The sequence below is a fragment of the Rhincodon typus genome, chromosome 24 (genome assembly GCF_021869965.1).
Source record: "Rhincodon typus isolate 14 chromosome 24, sRhiTyp1.1, whole genome shotgun sequence".
In the NCBI taxonomy this organism is placed as follows: Eukaryota; Metazoa; Chordata; class Chondrichthyes; order Orectolobiformes; family Rhincodontidae; genus Rhincodon; species Rhincodon typus.
Genome location: NC_063355.1, coordinates 11,127,150 through 11,153,024, shown reverse-complemented (window position 1 = coordinate 11,153,024; position 25,875 = coordinate 11,127,150). Strand labels below are relative to the sequence as shown.

The following is a 25,875-nucleotide window of genomic DNA, read 5'->3' as shown; positions in this document are numbered from 1 at the left end:
TTGTGACTGATCTGGTTCTGGCTTTCTGCTCCCCACATTCCTTTTGTCTATCAATAATCTCACTCTGCCTTAAATAAATTCAATGACATCTCTTCAACTGCTGTTGAAGGAAGATAATTCCATAGATTAACTTGCCTTTGAGGGAATAAAAATCTCCTTTTTATATTTGTCTCAAAAGGGAGACATCTTACGCCTAAACTTGTCCCTTCATACTAGTCTCCACCACAAGAGGAAACATCTTCCTAGTATCCACTCTTGATCTGGCTCAAGATCTTAATTTTAAATAAGATTGCCCCTCATTATAGCGTCAGAGGCCAACAGCCAGTGAAATGTACTCTGTCCATATGAGTTTGTGCTGGTCAAAAACAGCTACCTAACTATTCTATTCCCATTTTCACGCACTTAGCTCGTTTGACTTGGATGCATCAGTATCACAAATGTACACTTAAGTACTACTAAAATGTAATGAGGGTTTCTGTCTGTACCACCCCATACAGGCAATGAATTAAAGATTCCCATTGCCCTCTGAGTGAAAAATGTTTTCCTCACATCCCCACTAAACTTCTGCCCCTTTTAAACGTTTGCCCTCCACCAAGAGGGAAAGTCTATCCTATCTATGGCCCTCATAATTTTATCCAAGGAAAATAAACCCAGTCTTTCAAATCTCTCTTCATAACCAGAACTCTTCAGCCCAGGCAACATCCTAGTAAATCTCCTCTGCACCCTCTTCAGTGCAGTCACTACCCTTTTATAATGTGGATTCCAGAACTGCACATAGTATTTTAGTTGTGGTCTAATCTTTTTACACAGTTCTAGCATAAGCTCCCTGCTCTTAAGCTCTCTGCCTCAGCGTATGAAGGCAAGTATCCCATATGCCTTCTCAACCACTTTATTGATCACCCTTCAAAATTTCAGCAGGCACACGCCGAGCTGGTCTAACCTTTTCCCTGTGTGATAACCCACTCGTCCGAGGAGTAAGTTGAGTGAGGGCGGCATGGTGGCTCAGTGGTTAGTACTGCTGCCTCACAGCGTCAGGGACCCAGTTTCACTTCCAGCCTCTGGTAACTGTCTGTGTGGAGTTTGCACATTCTCCCTGCGTCTGCGTGAGTTTCCTCCAGGTGCTCCGGTTTCCTCCCACAGCCCAGAGATGTTGCAGGCAGATGGATTGGCCATGTTAAATTGCCCGTAGTGTCTAGGGATGTTTAGATTAGGTGGGTTAGGCATGGGAAATGCAGGGGTAGGGGAATGGGTCTGGGTGGAATGCTCTTCAGAGGAGCGGTGTGGACTTGTTGGGCCGAATGGCCTGTTTCCACACTGTAGGGATTCTATGATTCTGAGTTTTGTGAACTGTCCTAATCTCCTTATTTAAATGAGGATACTATTGTGGACAGACATACAATACCTATTCAGCACCTCTGCTATTACATAGTTATTCATTATCAGATTCCCACTCGCTAACTTGGGGACCAGGACTAGTTTTAGTTCTTTTCCTATTTACAAACTTCAGCAATCCTTTTTTCAGCCATTGCTTTCTCCAGCTTTATTTTCTTTTATAAACTGACTAATCTTTGCAGATTTGTACGGTGTTTCTTTCAATCTACTACAACCCTTAGCTTCCTTACTTAGTTGTGGATGATGTATCCTTCTCAAGTGATCTTTTTTCTCAATAGGATTTTTTTTGTTATTTAAATATCTCCTTTAAAAGTCTGCCACTGCATTGTAACTATTCTACCTTTTAACCTAGTTTGAGTTTACTAGCTAGCTCTGCCTTATACACTTATAATTACTTATAATTCTGGTTTAAGGCACTAGTGTGAGACCCACTCTTGTACTCTTCAAACAGAATGTAAAATTGTATCCTGTTTTAGTGCTACTGAGAGGTTTCTTTACAATGAGATTAATCCCATCTGCCAAGACTATCAGGTCTAGAATCTTGGATATCGCGTATGAACTCACTTTCTAGTTACTTTTGCCAATCAAATTAATGTCACTCATAATTATTGAGGTAACTTTCTTGTATCCTCCATCTGTCTCTTCCTGTATGCTCTATCCTACAGTGCAGCTATGTCAGGGAGCCCAAAACACATTCCCCCAAGTGAACCCTCTACTCAAACTCATTTTATATCTTGTCCTTTCAGCTAAGGTTACTACCATACCAACACCATCCATAATTAATAGTGCTACCCCACCACCTTTTTTCTAGCTTCCCATTTTATCAACAGGTCAAAAGTTTCAATATTTGGATCATAACCTTGGTCACCCTGCAGCCATATCCCTGTGATGGCTATCAGGCCATACATATTTTGTTAACGAGTCATCCTTTTTTAATGAAATACTGTGAACATTTAGGTACAGAATCTTTTAATTAAGTTTTTTTTTATCCTTTTTCCATCTCTGACCTTATCTGCTGATGTGCTGTTAAGTTTTCACACACTATTCTTTACTGCCACATTCTGGTTAAGATGAGTAAAATTGCTACTTTGTTTCCCCCCTCCCCACACCATTTCATTTACCACAGCCTCTATCACATAATCTGATCCCTCCCTCTCTACAGCCTTTGTTGTACAACTCACTAGAACACTGGTCCACCATGGCTCAGGTGAAAACTGTTTATTTAAATAGTACAGCTCCTACTTGCCCAGCACTGCTGCCAGTGCCTCATGAATCAAAACTCACTTCTCCAACTCTAATCTTTCAGCCACACAGATGTTTCTCTAATCTTATTTATTCTATGCCATTTTTTTGTGGTTCAGGTAATCCAGAGATCTCCCTTGTGAGATTAAACCTTTTAATTTAGCCCCAGCTGTTCATAATCCCTAAACATAATCTCTTTCCTAGACTTGCCTGTGTCATTAGTATCCAGATGTACCATAAAACCTGGACTCTAGCTCCTCCTCCTGCAAGCTTCTCTCCCAGAGCAAAGTGGATGTCCTGAACCGGTACCTGGCAGACAACTTTGATACTCCACGCTTCTCTATAACATGAAACAGTAAAAAAAAATTTCTTCGAAAAGCTATATAGAGATGGCCTGAGCTTTAGATGCATGTGCTGGAACACATTTTGATATTGACCTTGTACTCATGAGCCACATGAATGTGGTCTGATTTGTCAAAGTAAGTTTGTTGCAAACTCTTAATTAGTTATTAATTTGTTTTCTAGGTATCCAGACCATAGATTCTACACAAGCTCTATTCCTTCCTGTAGGGGCATCAGTGTCTCTCTTAGTGATGTTCTTCTTCTTCGATTCCGTTCAAGTAGTCTTTACAATATGCACTGCAGGTATGATTCACAGTAGTGTGTTTGAGGAATGTGAATATTGTTATCGTATTTTTAATATTTATTAACTGCGCAACATTTGGCATGTCATGTGGTGTTAAAAGATCCAAAACTAACTACAGAAAATATTGGATTCTGGTAAAACCACTTGATGCTAGGTGTTAAGTGATTTGAGTGTAATTGGTTCACTAAATTTGTATTTATTGCCTTCAAAAATTGTTAAAAGCTATTTTTTAAAAAAAAATTTACGATGGATGCTAACTCAAAGGAATAAGTAATTGAGGAATGACCAACAGCTTGGCCAAAAAATGGTTTTCAAGGAGGATAATTAAGGAGGAGAGTGATGACTTGTCGTAGAATCTCTCCAGTGCAGAAAGAGGCCATTCAGCCCACCAAATCTGCACCGACCCTCTGAAGAGCATTTTTGACCAAGATTTCAAACAGGTCTAGCAAGTTGCAACTGGATATACATGAAGTACTGTAGGCCATGAGCAGAATTGTATTGAACCGCGTTCATACCCTCATGGCTTGGCAAACCCCCACACTATCATTGCCATCAAGCTGGGAGTGACCAACCTCTACAATGTAGATTGCAAGAAGGCATACTAAGAGCAGTGAAGGCATACCTAATAATGTGGTGTCAGATTGGTGAAGCTATAATATAGTGCTACTTGCATGGAAACAGTGCAAGCAGCATGCGATGTTCAGGGCTAAGTGGTCCCACTACCAACAGATCCAATATCTGCTCCCTCGTCCTGCCACATTCAACTGTGAATGGTGATGAACAGTTAAACAACTAACAGGAGTTAGGGGCTCTACAAATATTCCCATCCTTGCTGATCAGGGAGCCCAGCACATTTATGCAAAAGACAAGGCTGAAACATTTGCATTTATCCTGAACCAGGAGTGTCAGATGGAGATCCACTCTGCCTCCACTCCTTGGCCTCCTGCTGAAGTTCCTAGTATCACAGATGCTAGTGTTCGGGCAAACCAATTTACTCTATCTGATATCAGAAACAGCTGAAACGACTAGGTCTTGTAATGTCTATGGGCTCCAACAACATTCCGGTATCAATATTGTAGACTTGTATTCCGGAATTAGACTCACCACTAGCTGAGCTGTTCCAATACAGCGATAAAACTGGCATCTACCCAACAATGTGAAAATTTCCCAATAAAACCCAAAAGAATTTCAGATGCCGTAAATCAGAAACAAAAACTGAAGTTGCTGGAAAAGCTCAGCAAGTCTGGCAGCGTCCGCAAAGAGCATTAACGTTTTGGCTCCAGTGAACCTTCTTCAGAATCCAGTTGTGAAAATTGAACTTGGCAATTGCCCAGTTGTGTCCTGTACTTAAAAAGCAAGACAAATCCAACCCAGCCAATTACCACCCTATCAGTTTACACTCTATCATCTTCAGTAAAGTGGTGGAACTGATCGTTGATAATGCTATGAAGTAGCACTTGCACAGTAATAACCTGTTTGTAAGACAGTAAGACATAAGTGCAGAAGTAGGCCATTTGGACCATTTGAGTCTGCTCTTCCATTCAATGAGATTATGACACATCTGGTAACTCCACTTTCCGGTCTCTTTTAGTCTGTAACCTTTGATTCCCTTACTGATTAGATATCAGTCTCCACCTTGAATGTTCCTAACAACCAGCCTCAATAGCCTGCTGCAGTAAAGAACGCACTACCTTCTGCGAGCAGTTTATTTCTTCTCTCTGTCCTAACTTTGCACCCCCTTACTCGGTCCTAGGCAGTCCAGCAAAGAAAAACAATCTCTCAGTATCTGAACTCATCTCTAATTTTTTTTAAGCATCAAGTGCAGAACAGCCTACTCAAACTTTCCTTAAAGTAGAAATCCCTCCTTACCCAGGATCAATTTGGTAAACTTCCTCAGGACTGCTTCCAATGTCAGTGTGTCTTTCCTTAGATAAAGGGATCAAGGTTATTCACAGTATTCCAGTTGTGGCCTCGCAAGTGTCTTATATTGTTTTAGTAAGACTTACCTTTTTATATTCCATTCCCTTTGAAATAAAGGCCAACATTTCATTTGTCTTCCCTGTTGCCAGTTGAACCTGCTTAACAGCTTTTTGTGATTAGTGCACAAGGACCCCAAATCTCCCAATGTTGCAGCTTTCTGCCAGTTTTTGCATAGCCTCACACTTTTCCACATTGTATTGCATCTGCCATATTTTTGCCGAATCACTTAACCTGTCTATATTCATCTATGTCATCCTCATTACTTGCCTTCCCACGTATTTTTGTCATCTGCAAACTTGGTGATAGTAGATTCACTTTCTCTCATCAAAGCCATTAATATTTATTGTCAATAATTGTGGCTCCGGCACTGATCCCTCCGGCTCTTATTAGAAACATAGAAAATAGGAGCAGGAGCAGGCCATTCGGTGTCTCAAGCCTACTCCATCACTTATGATCAATAGCCTGTTCCTGCTTTTCCCCCATGCCTTTGACCCCTTTAGCCCCAACTGGTATATCTGACTCATCCTGAAATTATACATTTTGATCAAGCATGCTTTCTGTGTGAAAAAATTTTTCTTCATCTCAGTCCTAACTGGTTTATCCCGTGTCCTTAGACTGTAATTCTCCTGCCATTGGGAACATCATTGATTCATCTTCCCTGTTAATCCCTGGTAGAATTTTATAGGTTTGTGAGATCACCCCTCATTCTTCTGAACAACAGCAATACAATTATAACCAATTTAACCTCTCCTTTATATGTCAGTCCTGCCACCCCTGGAATCAGTCTGGTAAACCTTTGCTGCGCAGTCTCTGTAGCAAGGACATCTTCAGATAAGGAAACGGAAACTGTACATAATAATCCAGATGTGGTCTCAACAAGGCCCTGCATAATTGCAGTAAGACATCACTGCTCAAATTCTCTCTGTCTAAAGACCAGCATACTATTTATCATCTACTTATTTGTGGACGTCTTTTTTATTTGATTTTAAATTTTCCCAATTCTCTGTCTTACCACTTTTTGATTATTGATCATTTTGCAATTTGGGTTCCACCAGGAGCCATCGCTCAGCTCCTAACCTCATAACTTTTGTTGAAACATGGAGAGAAGAGCTGAACTCCAGATGTGAAATGGCATCAAGGCAGCATTTGACTGGGTACGTAGCTCTAGGAAAGTTTGGGGGTCGATGGGTATTCAAGGAACCATACCTAACACAACGAAGGATGGTGCCAGTTGTTGGAAATCAACTATTTCCATGACATCAGTGCAGGAATTTAGTCTTGGTTTTCAAAAAGGAACTGGATAAGTTAAAGAAAATTTAACAGAAAAAAAATTGCAAGGCTTACAGGGAAGTAGTGGACTAGTGACATTAACTGCATTGCTACGTGTTGCACCAAGTGTCTTCAACTAATTCATCAACTTTGTAAATGACCTTCCCTCTATCATGAAGTCAGGTTATGATGTTTGCTGGTAATTGCACCCAATGCTCAACACAGTTTGCCATTCTTTTGAGACCTGAAGCAGCCAGGTCCTAATGCAGCAAAGCTGCGTAGCTTCCACACTTGGGCTGATAGCAGTAAGTAACATTCACACCATGCAAGTTCAGGCGATGACCATTTATGAAAGAGAGAATCTGACCACGTACCATTGAAGATCAATGGCATTAACAACATTGAATCCCCCATTGTCAACATCTGGAGGTCACCATTGACTGGAAACTGAACTGGACAATCTATAAAGCTGCTGTGGCTATAAAAGCAGATCAGAAGCTAGGTTAGGAGTTCTGCACTGTGTAACTCATTTCTTGACTCTTCAATCCCTGTCCACCATCAGCAGTGCACTGGTCACCTGTGTGATGTTGAGTCTTCACTTGCCCGGATTGGTGCAGCTCCAACAAGAAGTCAATGTCATCCAGGACAAAGCAACCTGCTTTATTTGGCACCCTTTTCAACACCACACTGACTCGGTCACATAATGACAGCACTGTGCACCATCTATAAGATGCATTAAGGCAAACTCACCAGTCTTCTCTGCCAGCATCTTTCAAAGGAAGGACAAACAGAGCAGAGCATAGGAAAGCTACCACCTTCAAATTCTCCTGATCAATCACCATCTGACTTGGAATTGAATCACTGTTCCTTCACAATCATTGGGTCAAAGCCTGGAACTCCCTCCCTAACAGCATTGCAGAGGTACCTACACCCGTGGACTGCAGTGGTTCAAGAAGGCAGCTCACCACCACGTCCAGGGAAATCAGGGATAGACAATAACTACCTGCCTAGCCAGCACTGCCCGAATTCCATGAATGGGTAAAAATACTAGTTTGCTTTTTTAGTTGTGTTGTGAATTATTAAAACATTATTAACTTGTGTAAAAATGGTTCTTTATCCCCACCGGAGGCAGGTATTATTTCTTGTCATGTGCTCGGGCATTTTCCACAAGTGAATGTAGAAGTCACAGCTTGGACACGATCATTTCTAATAGTAGTCAACTTTCTTTTGTAGAAGATTCCTTTATTAATGCAAGAAAATATAGGTATCAACTTTCCTTTTTAATTGAAGTAATTTTTGATGAATGAAGACAGTTCTGTAATAAACTCAGTATGCCAACTGAACTGATTATGTTTGATCTCTTGAGTTTGTAATCTTACCGCTGCTCTGTAGATGTGGTTCTGGCTGGAACTCACTAGATTTTTTTTCCTTTCAGTTCTTGCAACAATAGCATTTGCCTTTCTGCTGCTTCCGATGTGCCAGTATTTAACAAGACCCTGTTCGCCTCAGAACAAGTAAGCTTATAATCGTGTGTTGTGTCCACAGTGAACTTTGCGAATGGTTGTACTTTTTGTTGACTCTAGTTGATTATTTTGTGTTTTTCCCCATAAAGAGAGAATCCAACCTGTTTATTTTCCTTAAATAGCATTTATAGCCTACTGCAAACATATATTTCATGCATACTGTTTACATCTGCTTATTATCTAGAGAGTTAGTTGCATGAACTTACCTAAGATCCCAGCGATGGAGTTAATTTAAAACTGAAAAGTTTGCACTCAGTAACTGTATAGAACCTTTATTTGCCAGTAAGTTAATAAAGAACAAAAATTTACATTTGTGTAGCACCTTTCACAACCTCTATGTCCTAAAACACTGTAGCCAATGGTGTACTTTTTGAATTGTTACTGCTGTTTTTATTTAGGAAACGTGGTAGCACGCAATAGTCCTCTATACTACAGTTTTTTAAAAAAAAAACCTAAAATGCTGCTCTTGTGTAAACTGAGGGATAAAGATTAATTTGGATTGCATGAATTCATGATACTCATGCCATGTAAATTGTTGTTCCCTTTTGAGTTTTGGCATTATTGTGATTTGGCCCTGATTAATGCAAGGCAGAAAGCTTCAACAGCATGGTTCTTGCTACTCTTCAGGTTGAAATGCTTCTCCTGAATTTGGAAACATTGGTTTAATTTTATTTGACTTCTGTACAGGTTGGTGCATCTTCCCTATCAAGTCCCTTTAACTTATTATAAAGTTTTAATATAGTTTTAATACAGTCTTAACTATGTTCTTAGTGTTGGATTCCTGGAAAATCTTTCAGTCTCCAGTGCCTCCATGTTTTGTGTTTGATTTTTGTCCCCTACAATTTGTAAAGCTATGATGCACAGCAAGATAGAATGTTAGATATACAGATATAGGTGCTTATTTAATATTTAGTAAGACAATTGCTAGGTTTTGATGGAACTGGTGCAGTTTTGGATTTCAGCTGCAGTGGGAATGATGGTGAGGTTGAATTGGTCTGAGTTGGAAGTATTTAATTCTGTGATTCAGAAAATGTGAAAAGTACTTGAGCGGAATTAGTAAATAAAATGTAATGTTTGCCTCATTAGAGATTTTTTCATATTCTTCAGGGAATGTCCTCTCAAGTCAGCACTGTGGAGGAAAAGGGACATAATTTAAGAATGATAATGGTGCTAGGTCTAGCTCCATTGCAAACATTTGTGGAAGCAATTACAAAAGTCTCAATTCACTTTGTGTCAAGGCTCTTGTGCAATGGTAGTGTCCCTACCTCTGAGCCAGAAGACTTGGATTTAAATCCTACCTGTTCCAGAGATGTAATGTAATGTCTCTGAACAGGTTGATTAGAAAATAACTGTGTATGTGATTGTACTTGCCCCCACTGTGTCCTCTCTCTCCCACGGTCTTGCCTTGCAAAGCTGCCTCTCATATAACCTGCTTCCTTGTCATTGCACAGTTGGCTAAATTTTCATAGGATTGTTTCTCTTAATTTAAAACCTGTATCAACCTTTTGGCCATTGCTGAAAACCTCTATTTACTGATACGTTTACCAAGAAAGAAAAATGGAAATTGTATTTATTCAGTAACTTTCATGACCTTGTCTCAATATTTCCCAGCCACTATGGGGAAAATTATTAAAATGTTTTAATAGAAAAAATATGGCAACTAGTTTGAGATCAAGAGATGTCCTTAAAGCAGCAATAATGTAAATGGTTTTTGGTGTTTGTTGAGGAATAAGTTTAACTGATGAACTGGAGAGAGCCATCCAGTTGTAAATCAAATAGTGCATGGAATCTTTTATCTGCACTTAAATCAAGACCTCATCTGCCCTTCCAAAATCTTAAGTGAAAGATGACGACAGCTTTACTGCACTGAAATGTCAGATTAATTTATGGCATAAAGCTTTGTAAACCTGCAACCTTTTGAACAAAATGAGAAAGCTACTACTATGGCAAAGCTGATACTAAATTGGATAGTTTCATTTCTCCTATTTTATAATTAACTCGTTCATTTTTGGTTGGGTTATATGATCTATATAAAGTCAATATAGCAAATATGATCTTCTTCCCTTGTGCCCTCATCCATTTTATTACTCGTTGTTCTAAGTTGCTGTAAACAAAAAAAAAAAAAAAAAAAAAAAAAATTGTCTACTACGTTTGTCTGTGGCTGGATAAGAACTTGAGTGTCCTGGGGTTGTGAAAGGCATAGTATCGTTGCACTTTTTAAAAATACTAGTTGTGCATTTATTCAATCCAGAAGAGCTTTGGGACAGAGCATTCCTTAATTTAGAAAAACATGATTTCTTTCTTGAAGTAATTTTGATGTTTGATCATAGTTGCTTTAAAAGAGAAAGTGGTTTGTGCAGTATTAGCATAGAAATGCATTTGTGTTTGTGCATGTATTGCATAAGTTGTCATGTTTTCTTTAGCTTCACAGTGGGGATGTACGTTTGTGGGTGTGGTAGCTGTATATTCATTAGAGACTTCAAGAGAGCATAGTAAAGGCCCAAAGTCTTATTTTTTAAATTAAATTTGATTTCCTCATCTAAACAAAAATTGTAGGTGCAAACTTCTGTGACCAGATAGTGCTATGGTGATGAAGGATCTCTGCCTGTCTGTGTGCAAACCCTGCAGCTGACTTTCACCTCTTCTGATTCCACAACTGTTGGGCAGCTTCACCCTTTTCCTCCAGAGTGCCCTTTTCTGCCTAATGCAGCAGTGTAGATACTGCAGAAAATGAGGTTGAGTGAAGTGCATCATGAGTAGAAGAGCAGTAAAAACTTAAATAAGAAAAGTTTAGGGAATCTGGGAGAGAAATGAATCACTGGGAAGAAGAGCACTTCAACTGGTGAAAAGTGTAAATTTGGGGTACATGGGAGAGGAAATTTATGAAGGAAATTATAAATTTTGCTTTGAGGACTGAGTTTAATGCCTCATTAGATCACAGGGATGGTAAATTTTATTGCCCTCTATGCCAGGTGAAATTCTGCTAATATGCGATATCATAGTTATATTGTATTATATTAACTTGTAAAACTGCTTTAGTTTTTAAACTAGTGATTAGGTCAGTGATTTAGTGGTTTTCACACACAATGGACAATCATCAAGCCTACTGCCTGTGTCTACTAATTAAGCCCCAGTTAAAAGAAATCCTTAACTTCATGCAATCAAAATAGAATTTGGCCTATGAAGCTGCAGTAAAGCTATGGGTCTAATTATAAGCTGATGTAATCATGAAACATAGTTCCTAAAACCCCAGCAAATCTCATGGAATCTCATATTTAAAAAATTGTTCTCTGCCCAGCAGTAGTCTCGCCTAAAGTAATAACAAAGTACACACTGAAAATATTCAGCAGGTCTGGCAGTATCAATGGAGAGTCATTTCCATTTCAGGCCTGTGACATTTCCCCACAAGTGCTGCCAGATGTACTGAGCATTTCCAGCACTTGATCTCTCTTTTTATTTCAGATTTCCTATTATTGGTTCGTATTGCTGAAGAAAATTTGGTAGCAGATTTGGCTAGAGTGGACTGAAAAGAGTTCAGCAGGAAAGATTGACGAACAATCTCAGATGTTGAGAAATTGGTTAATGACTCTCAACTGTTGTAGTGAGGAAGGAGGATACTAGGAAAGTAATGAACCTACCATGGTCAGAGATTTGGGTAAGTTTTTAAAAAGCCAACAAAAATGGACAAAAATCATCAAGAAGGAGAAAAGAAACTAAGAGCAAACTAGCAAGTAATACAAAAATGGACAGTAAGATCTTTAAAGATTTAAAAAAAAAAGAGAGGCAGTAGTAAACATAAGTGCCTTAAAGAATAAGACTGTGAAAATAATAATGGGGAGTCTGAAAATGGCATAAGCGTTGAATAAATACTTTGCATCAGTCTTCATTGTAGAAGACACTAATAGCATTCCAAATAAATTAAGTAGTCAGGGGGGTGGGTGGATGCAAGATGAAATAAACACGCAAGCTGTCACGAGAGGAAAAACTATTCTGGAAACTTATGGGACTGAAAATGGAAAGGTCCCCTGGATCTGATGTATTATTTCTGAAGGTTACAGAAGTAGTTAGAGATGATGAATGCACTGATGTAATTTGTAGATCTTGGAAAAGTCCAGTGGATTGGAGAAAACAGCTATTGACACCCTTGTACAGAAAGGAGTGGGGACAAAAATCTAGAAGGTAAATACAGCTTGGTTAGCTTAACATCGGTGATTGGGAAAATGGTAGTGTCTATTATAAGGGATGTAATAGTGGACCATTTAGAAACACTAAGTATAATCAGGCAAAGTCAGCATGGCTTCATGAAGGAGAAATCGTGCCTGATAAATTCATTAGTGTTCTTTAAGGAGATAATATGAAAATAGATAAAGGGAAGCCAGTAGATTTAATACATTTGGATTTTCCAAAGGTGTTGCATAAAGTACCTCAAATTAGGCTACTTAACGAAATAGGAGCCCACAGTGCTAGAGGTAATATATTAGCATGGATAGAGAATTAGCTAATTGGCTGACTTCGAAATGTGTTGCCTGTTTCTGATCAAAATCCTGGAATTCCCTTCCTAATGGCATTATGGATCAACTTGCAGCAGGTGGACTGCAGCAGTTCAAGAAGGCAGCTCACCACCTTCTCAAGGGCAACTAGGGACAGGCAATAAATGCTGGCCAGCCAGCAATGCCCATACGACACAAATGAATTAAAAAAATTGGCAGAGGATTGGGGTAAAGAGTTTTCACCATTGCAATCTATAACTAATGAAGTGTCATAGGGATCAGTGCTGGGGGCACGGTTACTTATTATGGTATGTATTACTGATATGGATAACAAGTCAAAGTACTATTGACAAGTTTGCAGATGATGCAAAATAGTTGGGAAGGCAAGTAGTGAATATGACACTGTCTGCAAGGGATATAGACAAGTTAAGTGAATGGACAGAAAGTTATTAGATGGATTATAATGAAAGAAAGAATAGAAGTGCTGAATATTATTTAAGGAAGGAAAAACTACAGAAAACTGTAGCACAGAGGGATTGAGGGATTTGGGGATTCTCACATGAGGCACAAAACTAATATATATCTTCAGGTGATGGGCAAGTCAAATGGAATGTTGGCCTTTGTTTCAAAGGGAATAAAATATTAAAAATAGGGAAGGCTTGTTAAAACTACATAAGGCACTGGTCAGACTATAGCTGAGAACTGGAAACCGTTTTCGTCCAGCTATCGAAGGAAATTATATTAGCATGGAGGCAGTCCAGAGAAGATTCACTAGGTTGATCTTGGATATAGAGGGATTTCCTTACGAACAAAGATTGAGTAGTCTGGGCCTGTATTCAACGTAGTTTAGAAGAATGAGAGCAGATGTTATTGCAAACTTATTTTCTGAGAGCAGTAAGTCTATGGAATTCTTCACTGCAGAGGGCTGTCGAGGCTGAGATAACCTTCGATTCCCTTAATGATTTTAAAATATCTACAGCAATGAGGTGGGAAAGTGGAATTGAGGATTATCAGATCAGCCGTAAAAACCAAAAGAACCGCAGATGCTGTAAATCGGAAACAAAATCAGGAAAAACTCAGCATCTATGAAGAAAAATCAGTTAACATTTCGAATCTGGTGATCTTCCCTCAGAACAGTTCTGAGGAAGGGTCACCACATCAGATCAGCCATGTTTGATTGAATCATGAGGCAGACTCGGTGGGCAAAATGGCCTGCATTTGCTCAGTGTCTTATGGTCTTCATCACTAATTGTTTCAAAGTTATTAAGTTAGCATTTGATTATGTTTCCCAATTGGTTTATAATATTGAATGATTGACCATGGACTGTAATTTAATGATTTCTTTTTAAATTATGTTTTAGAATAAGCCCAAGTATATGGAGGCCAGTTTACTGACTAACAGCAGCCAAGAACAAAACTGAACTTCCTGAACTGAATTCCTCAATAATGCACACAACCTTACTGACTGCAATTAGGAAAGCTCTTCATAATCTCCTCTGCAGCAATAGATATTGTTTTGCCATTTCATTTTGTTTTTACTTGTGCCACAATGTGCTTCTGTGCATGATGGGTAACCTCCAGTATTTTTGACAAGTTGCCAATGAGTTTTGGTAGTGATATCCAGGTTTGTGCCATTGAGGAAGCACAAATCAGGAAGTCTGCACTGTTTCCCTTCCAGGGAAGTGTGGGTGAGGATTGGATGAAATCAGGCTCACTGATCCCACAAGAAATATGGATGCACAAAGGTAGGGAATTATTGAGGTAGGCCAGTTAGAAAATTTGCCTCAATTCTCTTCTGACATGGCCCCAATCGTAGAGAATCGTAGAATCCCTACAGTCATTTCATAGTAGTATTATATTCCTCAGAGGATCTGCCCCTTCCATGGAACCAAACTGCTACCCCCACTCCCTTTCCATGGAGTAACACAGCACCACCCCTGCATCTACCCCCTTTGAAGAAGCCACCCTCCCTCCCTTATGTGGAGACACTTCTCCCAACCCTACACTCGCCCTTCTGTGGTGCTCTCTTTGCCACTCACTCTCATACCCCTCCTCCTACCACCTGCCCTTGGGTGGAGCCACTCACCCCACTTCACTGGACTGATTTCTTTCTCCCTCTCACCCCACTACACCCCTTCCATGATGCATTAGATCCAGCCCAAGTTACTTACAAGTGAAGAATTGTGCTGCTGCCTGTAGTTCACCTCTATCTCTTGCTTTGGTTTTTGGCCAGTTGTAGCATTCTTCCTGCTGTCTAGACTCATCAATAATTTACTTCACACTGGGATTTCAATTTAAATCTCTCCTTTTCGTGAAGTATGTTGTTACATATGCATCTGTCTAAGCAACAGTAATTTGATGTGCACTACTGTTAAACATAGTCATACAGCATGGAACAAACCCTTCTGTCCAACCAGTCCATGCCACTCATAATCCCAAACTAAAATAGTCCCACCTGCCTACACTTGGCGCACATCCCTCCCAACGTTTCTTATTCATGTACTTATCTAAATGTCTTTTAAATGATGTAACTGTACCCGCATCTACTACTTCCTCTAGAAGTTCATTCCACACATGAACCACTGCGTAAAAGAAAAAGTGCCCCTCAAGTCTTATTTAAAATCTTTCTCCTAGTCTTGAAATCCCACAACCTCGGGTTTAAGATTAGATATGTTCACTCAAAGTATGGTGTAACTAGAGTTATGTAAATGTTTAACATAATTTCTGTTTTTAATTTTATCCCTCTAGAAATCAACAAAATCCAGGCAGACTTTCTACTCTTTCAAACATAGCTTCAACAAGTCCCTGGCAGGGCATTGACAAAATTTGAAATCAAATGGCTAATGGCAACTTGAACTGGAATGGAAGCATATCAAAATATCATTATCTGAAGTGGTAATGCATCCTAGCCCCTGAGCTGCCAACTGGTCCCTGAAGGCCACCATCGGTGCTGGTGGACACCACATGACCATCTCAGTGGACATCAGAACGTGGCCATAATTATGTAAGAGGGGCAGATGAGTCTGGATCTACTCATGGCCACCTTGGCCAGGTCCAGGAGCCAGCTCATGAGACCTTCTGACGATCTTCTCCACCACACCCCCCAAAAAAAACGAGATTGCCATATATTAGGAGTGTGAGGCTGAAGAATAACACAAAATTTAAAAGCACCCCTTCTGAGAGTGAATTTTGGCTGCAAATGAAACCATTCAACATAAAAGTGAAACATAGTTTCTGCTAGGCTGTAAAAACTGCATGTGGCCTGGCACTCGGTGAACCTACTTAAGCTTTATCACATGGAGCCGTCATATACAACACGCTTCACCCGGATTCCTGATGGAAAGAGCAAAGACCCCCTTGTAGAGGACAGACTTAGTTGCTACAGAAATAAAAGATTGTTCTTTTATAGAGTCAGAGATATACAGCATGGAAACAGTCCCATTTGCCAGCATTTCACCCATATCCCTCTTAAACCCTTCCTATTCATATACCCATCAAGATGCCTTTTAAATGTTGTAATTGTACCAGCCTCCCCCAGTTCCTCTGGCAGTTCATTCCATACACGCAACATTCTCTCTGCGTGCAAAAGTTGTCCCTTTTATATCTTTCTTGTCTCATGTTAAACCTATGCCCTCACCCCAGGGAAAAGACCGTAGCAATTCACCCTATCCGTGTCCCTCATGATTTTATAAACTTCTATAACGTCACCCTCCGTCTCCAACGCTCGAGTGCCTCTCCCTGTAGCACAAACCCTCCAGTGTTGGCAACATCCTTGTAAGGGCGGCTCAGTGGTTAGCACTGCTGCCTTACGGCACCAGGGACCCAGGTTCGATTCCACCCTCGGGTGACTGTCCGTGTGGAGTTTGCACGTTCTCCCCGTGTCTGCGTGGGTTTCCTCCAGGTGCTCCGGTTTCCTCCCACAGTCCAAAGACGTGCTGGCTAGTTGGATTGGCCATGCTAAATTGCCCATAGTGTTCAGGGATATGTAGATTTGGTGGGTTATAGGAGAATGGGTCTAGGTGGGATGTTCTGAGGGTCACTGTGGACTTGTTGGGCCGAAGGGCTTGTTTCCACACGGTAGGGATTCTATGATTTTTAAAAAAATCTTTTCTGAACCCTTTTCTAGTTTCATTACATCCTTCCTATAACAGAGAGACCAGAATTGCAAACAGTATTCCAAACGTGGCCTAACCAATATCCTGTACAGCCACAACATGACCTCCCAACTCCTAAACTTAATGCACTGACCAATAAAGGTGAGCGTACCAAATGCCACCTTCACTATCCTATCTACCTGTGACTGTACTTTCAAGGAACTATGGACCTGCACCCCAAGGTCTCTTTGTTCAGCAACACTCCCCAGGACCTTACATTAAGTGTATAAGTCCTGCCCTGATTTGCCTTTCCAAAATGCAGCACATCACACTTATCTAAATTAAACACCATCTGCTACTCCTTGGCCCATTGGCCCTTCTGATCAAGAACCCGTTGTACTCTGAGGTAACCTTCTTCGCTGTCTACTACACCTCCAATTTTGATGGCATCTGCAAACCTCCTATATTCACATCCCAATCACTTACATAAATGATGAAAAGCAGTGGACCCAGCACTGATTCTTCTGTCACAATGATGGACACAGGCCTCCAGTCTGAAAAGCAACACCCCACCACCACCCTCTATCTTCTACCTTTTGAGCCAGCTGTGTCCAGATGGCTAGCTCTCCCTCTATTCCATGGGATCTAACCATGCTTAACCAGTCGACCATGAGGTAACTTGTGGAATGCCTTATCGAAGTCCCTATCGATCACGTCCACCGCTCTGCTCTCATCAATCCTCATTGTTACTTCTTCAAAAAACTTAATCAAGTTAGTGAGATGCAACCTCCCACGCACAAAGCCATGTTGACTATCCCTAATCAATCCTTGCCTTTCTAAATACGTGTAAATCCTGTCCCTCCAGGATTCCTTCCAGCAACTTGCCCACCATCGATGTTAGGCTCACCGGTCTTTGTTCACTTGGCTTTTTCTTACTGCCTTTCTTAAATAGTGGCACCACATTAGCCAATCTTCCAATCTTCCAGCACCTCCCCTGTGGCTAGCGATGATACAAATATCTCAGCAAAGGGCCCAGCAATCACTTCCCTAGCTTCGCCAGGAGTTCTAGGGTACACTTGATCAGGTCCTAGGGATTTATCCAACTTTATGCGTTTTAAGATATCCAGGACCACCACCTCTGTAATATGGATGTTTTTCAAGATGTCGCTGATTATTTCCGCATGTTCTATATCTTCCACATCCTTTTCCGCAATAAATACTGATGTAACGTACTCGTTTAGTATCTTCCCCCATCTCCTGCGGTTCCACACATAGGCGGCCTTGCTGATCTTAAGGGGCCCTATTGTCTTCCTAGTTGCCCTTTTTGTGCTTAATGTATTTGTAGAATCCCTTTGGATTCTCCTTAATCCTATTTGCCAAAGCTATTCCATGTTCCCTTTTTGACCTCCTGATTTCCCTCTTTAGTATACTCCTACAGCCTTTTAAGTTTGTAGGGAATCACTCGATTTCTGACTTGATTTCTGCTGTCTGTGCCTGACATATGCTTCCTTCTTATTCTTGACCAAAACCTCAATTTCTTTCGTGATCCACCATTCCCTACACCTACCAGCCTTGCCCTTCACCCTAACAGGAGCATACTGTCTCTGGACTCAGTATCTCCTTTTTGAAGGCATTACATTTCTCAGCTAACCCTTTACCTGTGAATGTCTGACCTCAATCAACTTTTGAAAGTTCTTGCATAATACCGTCAAAATGGCCTTCCTCCAGTTTAGATATTTAACTTTTAGATCCGGTCTATCCTTTTCCATTGCTATTTTAAAACTAATAGAATTTGGATCACTGGCCCCAAAGTGCTCTCCCACTGACCCTTCTTATTATTTCCCAAGAGTAGGTCAAGTTTTGCACCTTCTCTAGTAGGTACATCCACATACTGAATCAGAAAATTTTCTTGTTCACACTTAACAAATTCCTCTCCATCCAAGCCCTTAACACTGTGGCAGTCCCAGTCTATGTTTGGAAAGTTAAAATCCCCTACCAGAACCATCTTATATTCTTAAAGATAACTGAGATCTCCTTATTAATTCCTGAATTTCCTGCTGACTGTTGGGGGATCTATAGTACAATTCAAATAAGCTGATCATCCCTTTTCTTATTTCTCAGTTCCACCCAAATAACTTTCCTGGATGTATTCCCAGGAATATTGCCCTAAGTACATCAGTAATGTTATCCTTAATCAGAAGTGCCACACCCCCTCCTCTCTTGCCCGCCTTTTGATCCTCCTTATAGCATCGATACTCTGGAACATTAAACTGCCAGTTCCGTCTATTTCTGAGCCACGTCTCTAATTGCTATGATATCCCAGTCCCATTTTCCTAACCATGCCCTGAGTTCATCTGCCTTACATTGAAATAAATGCAGTTTAATTTCAGTCCTCCCTCGTTCTGTATTTTGTTCATGTCTTATTCTGTCTGTTTGACTGACTTTTTCCAGTGTCAGACTGATCTCTTTCCTCCAGCTCCTCAGCCACACATTCATCTGCTCTGTCCCTCTATTCCTACCATCACTAGCTCATGGCATCGGGAGTAATCCAGACATCATTGCCCTTGAGGGCCTACTTTTTAAATTCCTGCCTAACTTTCTACATTCTCCCCTCAGAATCTCGTCCTTTTCACTTTCTATGTCTTTGGTTCCAATGTGTACAACAACCTTCTGCTGGTCCCACTCCCCTTTTGAGAATATTCTGCACCCTCTCTGGGATATCTTTGGTCCTGGCTCCAAGGAAATAACACACCATTCTGATGTCTCACTGTCAGCTGCAGAGTAGACTGTCTGTGCCTCTGACTAAAGAGTCCCCTATCACAATCGATTGCTTAGAACCTGGCATACCCTTGTTACATTAGAGCCAGTCTCAGTACCAGAAACTTGGCTGTCAGTGCTACATTCGCCTGAGAGTCCATCAGCCCCTACATTTTCCAAAACAGCATACTTGTTTGAGATGGGTTTAACCACAAGAGACTCCTGCACTACCTGCCTACCTCTCTTACCTTTCTTGGAGCTCACCCATCTGCCTGACTGTATCTTCAGTTTATCTTCTTCCCTGCAACTGCCAACTGCCATCTGCCATCCACCACACCCCCTAGCTCCTGTACATTCCTCATTGCCTGTAACTGCCGCTCCAAGCGATCCATGCAATCCGATAAGATTTACAACCAAACACACTTCCTGCAGACATCATCATCAGTAACATGAAAACTCTCCCTGATTTCCCAAATCCAACAGGAAGAGGACATCACTCTACTGAAGGCCATCACTGCATCTTAAAAATCTACAGATCCAGAAAATAGCCCAGTCTTACTGATCTCAAAACATTGCTCCAGGCTAGCTTAGTACCTATGTTTTTATATTTTTAAAGTTTAATCAAGAGAAATATCTCAATAACATATAATCAAAAATAACCCATTCTACTCACTGTTATAGATTTACAAAAGAAAAACAGTAAGGTTACATTTCTAAAAAGCCATTTAGGTGCACCCCTGCTGTGAGCTCCCACGCACAGGTTTCCCCAAGGTTGGCTGAAAATTTTGCTGTTTTTTTATTTTTCTTAGAACGAACTCTGATACCAGGAGGTAATTGAAACCAGACAGCAGAGGCAGCAGCTATGCAGGTTACTGCTGGGTCAGATAGCAGTGTTGGCTCCTTCCCCTGTTTGAATCACTGCCCATGTGGTCACTACCTTTGTCTCCCTTCCTCCTTTTAAGTGCTGTTGTTTTGATCCTTTTAAGTTCCAAAACAATGCAACAGCTTTAAAACAGTAATTACTGCTCCTAGAATTCGAGGAAATCAGCTCCAACACTGAAAATACCTCAAAAAAGCAACTCTTACAGCCACAACTTCTTCCCGTCCTCCATCTTGGACCAAGCAGTTTAAATAGTAGTCAAGGCATTGTCAGAGACCTCTTGCTTTTGCAAGTGGGTCAGTTCATTTGTACATGGATTTAATTTTGATTCTCACAGTAAACCATCTTACAGATATATTAAAATACGTCACATAAAATGGTTGTAACCCAGTAGATTATCTGTGGGCTTGTTTGGATGCCAATGTATCTCCTGTTTCACTGTTAATCTGGTCAATAATTGTGCAATGTGTGTGATTTGTAGTCAGATTCCCATTGGTGTCTGTTAACTTGAACTTTAATTACTTCAACATCTTATTTATTTTGCATTCTCTGCTCTAAATTCAGAATACATTTGCTGAGATAGATAAGCTGAATGAAATTTTCTTGCATTTGTCAAGAAAAGTTATGCAGAGCTTAGCATACGTTGTATTGATCCCATACATAAAAGGGCCAACAATTGAAAGAGATTACTGTATCTTAAATGATTGAGGTTGTGGAAAACCACTTCTGTTTCTACACTTGTGACTGGTGACTGCTTCACATTAAAGAAGTGCACATCCACTATACCTTTAAATTTGGTGTTCCCAATATTTTCGTTATTTTGGTGCTTGCAGTAGTGGAAAAGATAACTGTGAAGAAAAAATAGTTTTGTTTTTGCACTGTATAGCGCTTCCTCCACAGGGGACACAAGTGAGAAAGTAAAAGATTTTCAAGTTAGAAGCAGCATGTATTTCATAGAATCCCCACAGTGCAGAAGGAGGCCATTTGGCCCATTGAGTCTGCACCACCCCTTCGAAGAACATCCGACCCAGATCCAGCCCTCCGACCTGACCCTGTAACCCTGCATACCATGGCTAATCCACCTAGCCTGCAAATCTTTTGGACTGTGGGAGGAAACTGGAGCACCCGGCAGAAACCCAAACAGACCTGGGGAGAATGGGCAAACGGTCGCCCAAGACTGGAATTGAACCCTGGGCTCTGTCGCTGTGATGTAGCAATGCTAACCACTGAGCCACCGTGCCACTCACATGCCGCCATTTCCAAAATGCCTTCTTCTAAATATTGCAATGTTTCCCAGCCAAAAAATGCCTTTTTGAGTGCAGCCACTGTTTTTCAATCAAGTGCAATAGCTAATTTTCACAAAGGTCTCGCACGTACGGGAGACAAACCTCGAAAGGTTTGGAGCAGGAGTAGACAATGCATTCTTTTGAGCCTGTTCTGCCGTTCATTATATTCATGGCTGATCATCCAACTCACTAGCCTGTTTCTGCTTTTCCCGATATCCTTTGATCCTTTTTAGCCCCACGTGCTATATCTGACTCCTTCAAATAACGATGTTTTGCCCTCAACTGCTTTCTATGGTAGTGAAGTTCACAGGCTCACCGCTTTCTAGGTGAGAAAATTTCTCCTCATCTCAAACAAGATGAATAACCAGTTAATTTAACTTTTGCTAATGTTGCCTGAGGGCAAAATAGGGACCATGAAATGGAGCAAACCCCAATATCATTGAAATAATCGTTGAAATGACTTGGGATCATTTACATCATTCTGAAGTGATAAGTGAAACATTAATATCTAGCTAAGAAATGGTGCTAATAGTGACATATTGCTTGAATATTACACTGACTAGCTTGTGTTCAATCTAAAATGATTCGTTGTGAATTTTTGAGAATAGTTTGAGATTTAGATAGAGGCAATGTGTATCGGTAGTATTGCTGTTCTCATAATCTAGAGACTCTGGTAATACCCTGGGGGCTTGGCTTCAGATCCTACCATGGGAGAAGGCGGAATTTGAATCTGTCTTTTTAAAAATAAAAAAATTGAAATTAAAAGTATAATGATGAAACATTGTCAGTTGTCGCAAAAACACATCTGGTTCACTAATATCATTTAAGGATGGTAATCTGCCGTGCTTACCTGTATGGCTTACGTGTGACTCCAGACCCATAGCACTGGGTGTTGGTGAATTTGTAGCTGTCCTCTGAAATAGCCTAGCAAGACATTCAGTTGTGTCAATTTGCTAAAAGGTTTCACTAGGAAGGTCACCTGGCACTGACCTAAGCACCGGAAACAGCAACATTTCTTCATTACATTTGGAGACTAATACCAAAATTGAGGGATTGCACAGTAATCGAGCAATAGCTGACATAGTCATACTCAAGGAATCGTGCCTTACCGGCAATGTCCCAGACGACATCATCTCATTTCTTGTCCCACTGGCAGCGTAGACCCAACAGAGATGGTATACAGTGGGAAGAAATTGCCCTGGGGTGGGGGGTGCTGTACTCAACATTGGCTCTGGGTGAGCACTTCACTATGCACCCAGAGGTAATTTGGTTTGTCATATCCTGCACTCTACCATTAAAATCAAGCCAGGAGTCAGCTCCATTCCTCTGAAATGAACATTAAGACATACCAGGAGCAACAGCAGGCGTAATTTTAAAAACTAGATATCAGTCTGGTGAAGTCCCATCACAGGATTATTTGCATGGATCATGCCTGAGCAGCAAGTGATAGACAGGGCTAAGTGATTCCAAAGCGAACAGATCAGATCTCGCCTGAGCAGACCTGATAAATCCAATTGTGAATGTTGGAGGGATAGTTTACCATTGACCAGAAACTGAATGGATGAGCCAGATAAATGAATCCTGCAGCAAGTAACTTGCCTTTTGATCAAGGCAAATGTCTGGATTGTAGTGGAATACTCTGCACTTGTCTGGATGACTGCAGCACCAGTAGCACTGCACACTCTTGACACTATGTAGGCTAAAGCAGCCCACATCATTGTTACCTCATTCACTCCCTCCACCACCAATCAACAATAACATTCAAGAGCACTATCTACAAAATGCAGAGGTTCAACAAAGCTCCTTGGTTGCACCTTCCAAGCCTATGATCACTGTCAACTAGAAAGACATGGGTAGCAACACCTCCCACAAGTGTCCCTTCAAGCGACTCACTATTCTGACTTGGAAATACATTGCCATTCCTTCAGTTCACTAGTTGAAATACTGGAACAACCACCTTAACAGTATTGTAGGTGTACTTACACCAGATGGATTGCAATCGTTCAAGAAGATAGCTCACCACTGTCTTCTCAAGGGCCTTTAGGGATGGGGAAGAAATATAGGTCTAGCCAGTAATGCCCACGTCCCATGAATTCACTAAAAACTACTTGTGTCGGAGATTCAGAGAATAGTAAGAACTGCTGATGCTGGAGTCAGAGATAATAATGTGGAGCTGGAGGAACATAGCAGGCCAGGCAGCATCAGGAACAGGAGACTACTATGGGAAAACCTCATAAATAAGCGCAGCAGCTGGAGAACAGTTTTTGTGAAGAAATCCTTTTGTTATTTTTTGTAGCTATGAATATGTAAAGGGGCTTTGATTGTATGCCTTCAATTTGCTTACTCATAGATTGTAGTAAAAATAGCCTTCGTTCATGGATTGCTGCCCGAGCCACGTGCAAATTGGCATAGGGAGGCAAGGATCAGGGAAGTAAACACATGGCTAAAAGAGTGGTGTGGGAAAGAGGGTTTCCTTTTCATGGGGCACTGGCATCAGTTCTGGGACAGGAGGGATCTATAACGCTGGGATGGACTCCACCTACACAGGGCCGGGTCCAGTGTTCTGGCGAAAAGGGTAAATAGGGTGGTTAATAGGACTTTAAACTAGTAAGTAGGGGGGAAGGGAGAAGTGAGCAAAGAGGGAGAATAACAATTAATGTAAGGCAAAGCAGTAGGTTAGCAGGTGACTCCATTGAAAATTAGGAAAAAAGTTAAAGGGAAGGAGAACTGGAGAGCTGTTAGTAACGGAGGTAATAGGACCCAAAAAGAAGGTGCAAAAACTGGCATAAGGGCAATTTATCCGAATGCTCGGAGCATTCGAAACAAGGTGGATGAGTTGACGGTGCAAATCATGGCAAATGGGTATGATTTAGTGGCCATTACAGAGATATGGTTACAGGATGGTCATGACTGGGAGTTAAATATCCAGGTGTATCAAACTGTTTGGAAGGACAGACGGGAAGGTAAGGGAGGTGGTGTTGCTCTGATTTTTAAGGATGATATCAGGGTGGTAGTGAGAGATGATATAGGTTCTACTGAACAAAACGTTGAATCCATTTGGGTGGAAATTAGGAATAGCGGGGAGAAGAAGTCACTGATAGGTGTGGTCTAAAGGCCACCAAATAATGACATTGTGGTGGGGCGGGCAATAAACACAGAAATAGCTAATGCATGTAAAAATGGTACAGCAATTATTATGGGAGATTTTAATCTACATATCGATTGGTCAAACCAGGTCAGTCATGGCAGCCTTGAGGAGGAGTTCATAGAATGCATCCGCAATAATTTCCTTGAACAATATGTAATGGAACCTACGAAGGGAGCGAGCTGTCCTAGATCTAGTTCTGTGTAATGAGACAGGAATAATTAATGATCTTATAGTTAGGGATCCTCTTGGAAGGAGCGATCACAGTATGGTCGAATTTAAAATACAGATGGAACGTAAGAAGGTTAAATCCAGTACCTATGTCCTGTGCTTAAACAAAGGAGACTATGAAGGAATGAGGAAGGAGTTAGCCAAGGTAGAATGGGAGCAAAAACTTTATGGTGGGTCAATTGAGGAACAGTGGAGGACTTTCAAAACGATTCTTCACCGTGCTCAGCAGAAGTATATTCCAGTGATCAGGAAGAACTGTAGGAAAAGAGAGAGCCAGCCATGGATGTCTCCATGGAAAGTATCAGATTTGGAAAAAAAAACACATACAAAAAAGCAAAGAGTAGTGGGAAACTAGTAGACTGGGAAATCTTTAAAGGCCAACAGAAAGCCACAAAAAAAGTTATAAAGAAAAGTAAGATAGATTATGAGAGTAAACTAGCTCAGAATATAAAACCAGGCAGCAAAAGTTTCTATAAATATGTAAATCGTAAGAGAGTGGCAAAGGTAAACATTGGTCTTTTAGAGGATGAGAAGGCCAATTTAATAACTGGGAATGAGGAAATAGCTGAGACATTAAACAGTTATTTTGTGTCGGTCTTCACAGTGGAAGACACAAATAACATGCTGAAAACTAATGGCAAGAAGGTTATAGCAGGTGAGGACCTAGAAACTATCATTATCACTAAGGAGGCAGTGCTGGGCAAGCTAATAGAGCTAAAGGTAGACAAGTCTCCTGGCCCTGATGAAATACATCCCAGGGTACTAAAAGAGGTGATGGGGGAAATAGCAAATGTACTAGTAATTATTTACCAAAATTCACTGGACTCTGGGGTGGTTCCCGCAGCTTGGAAAACAGCCAATGTGACGCCACTGTTTAAAAAAGGAAGTAGATGAAAAGCAGGTAACTATAGGCCGGTTAGCTTAACTTCGGTCGTGGGGA

At 40.8% G+C, this 25,875-nt stretch overlaps 1 protein-coding gene across 1 annotated transcript in view; it reads left to right on the top strand.

The window, feature by feature from the left end:
* The window catches only part of sppl3 (signal peptide peptidase 3), a 119,553-nt gene that overhangs the window by 33,543 nt on the left and 60,135 nt on the right, over window positions 1-25,875 (top strand). The window contains exons 3-4 of the mRNA XM_048611378.1: window positions 3,160-3,279; window positions 7,965-8,043. Of these exons, the coding sequence (XP_048467335.1) occupies window positions 3,160-3,279; window positions 7,965-8,043 (199 nt within the window). The remainder of the gene's footprint in view (window positions 1-3,159; window positions 3,280-7,964; window positions 8,044-25,875) is intronic.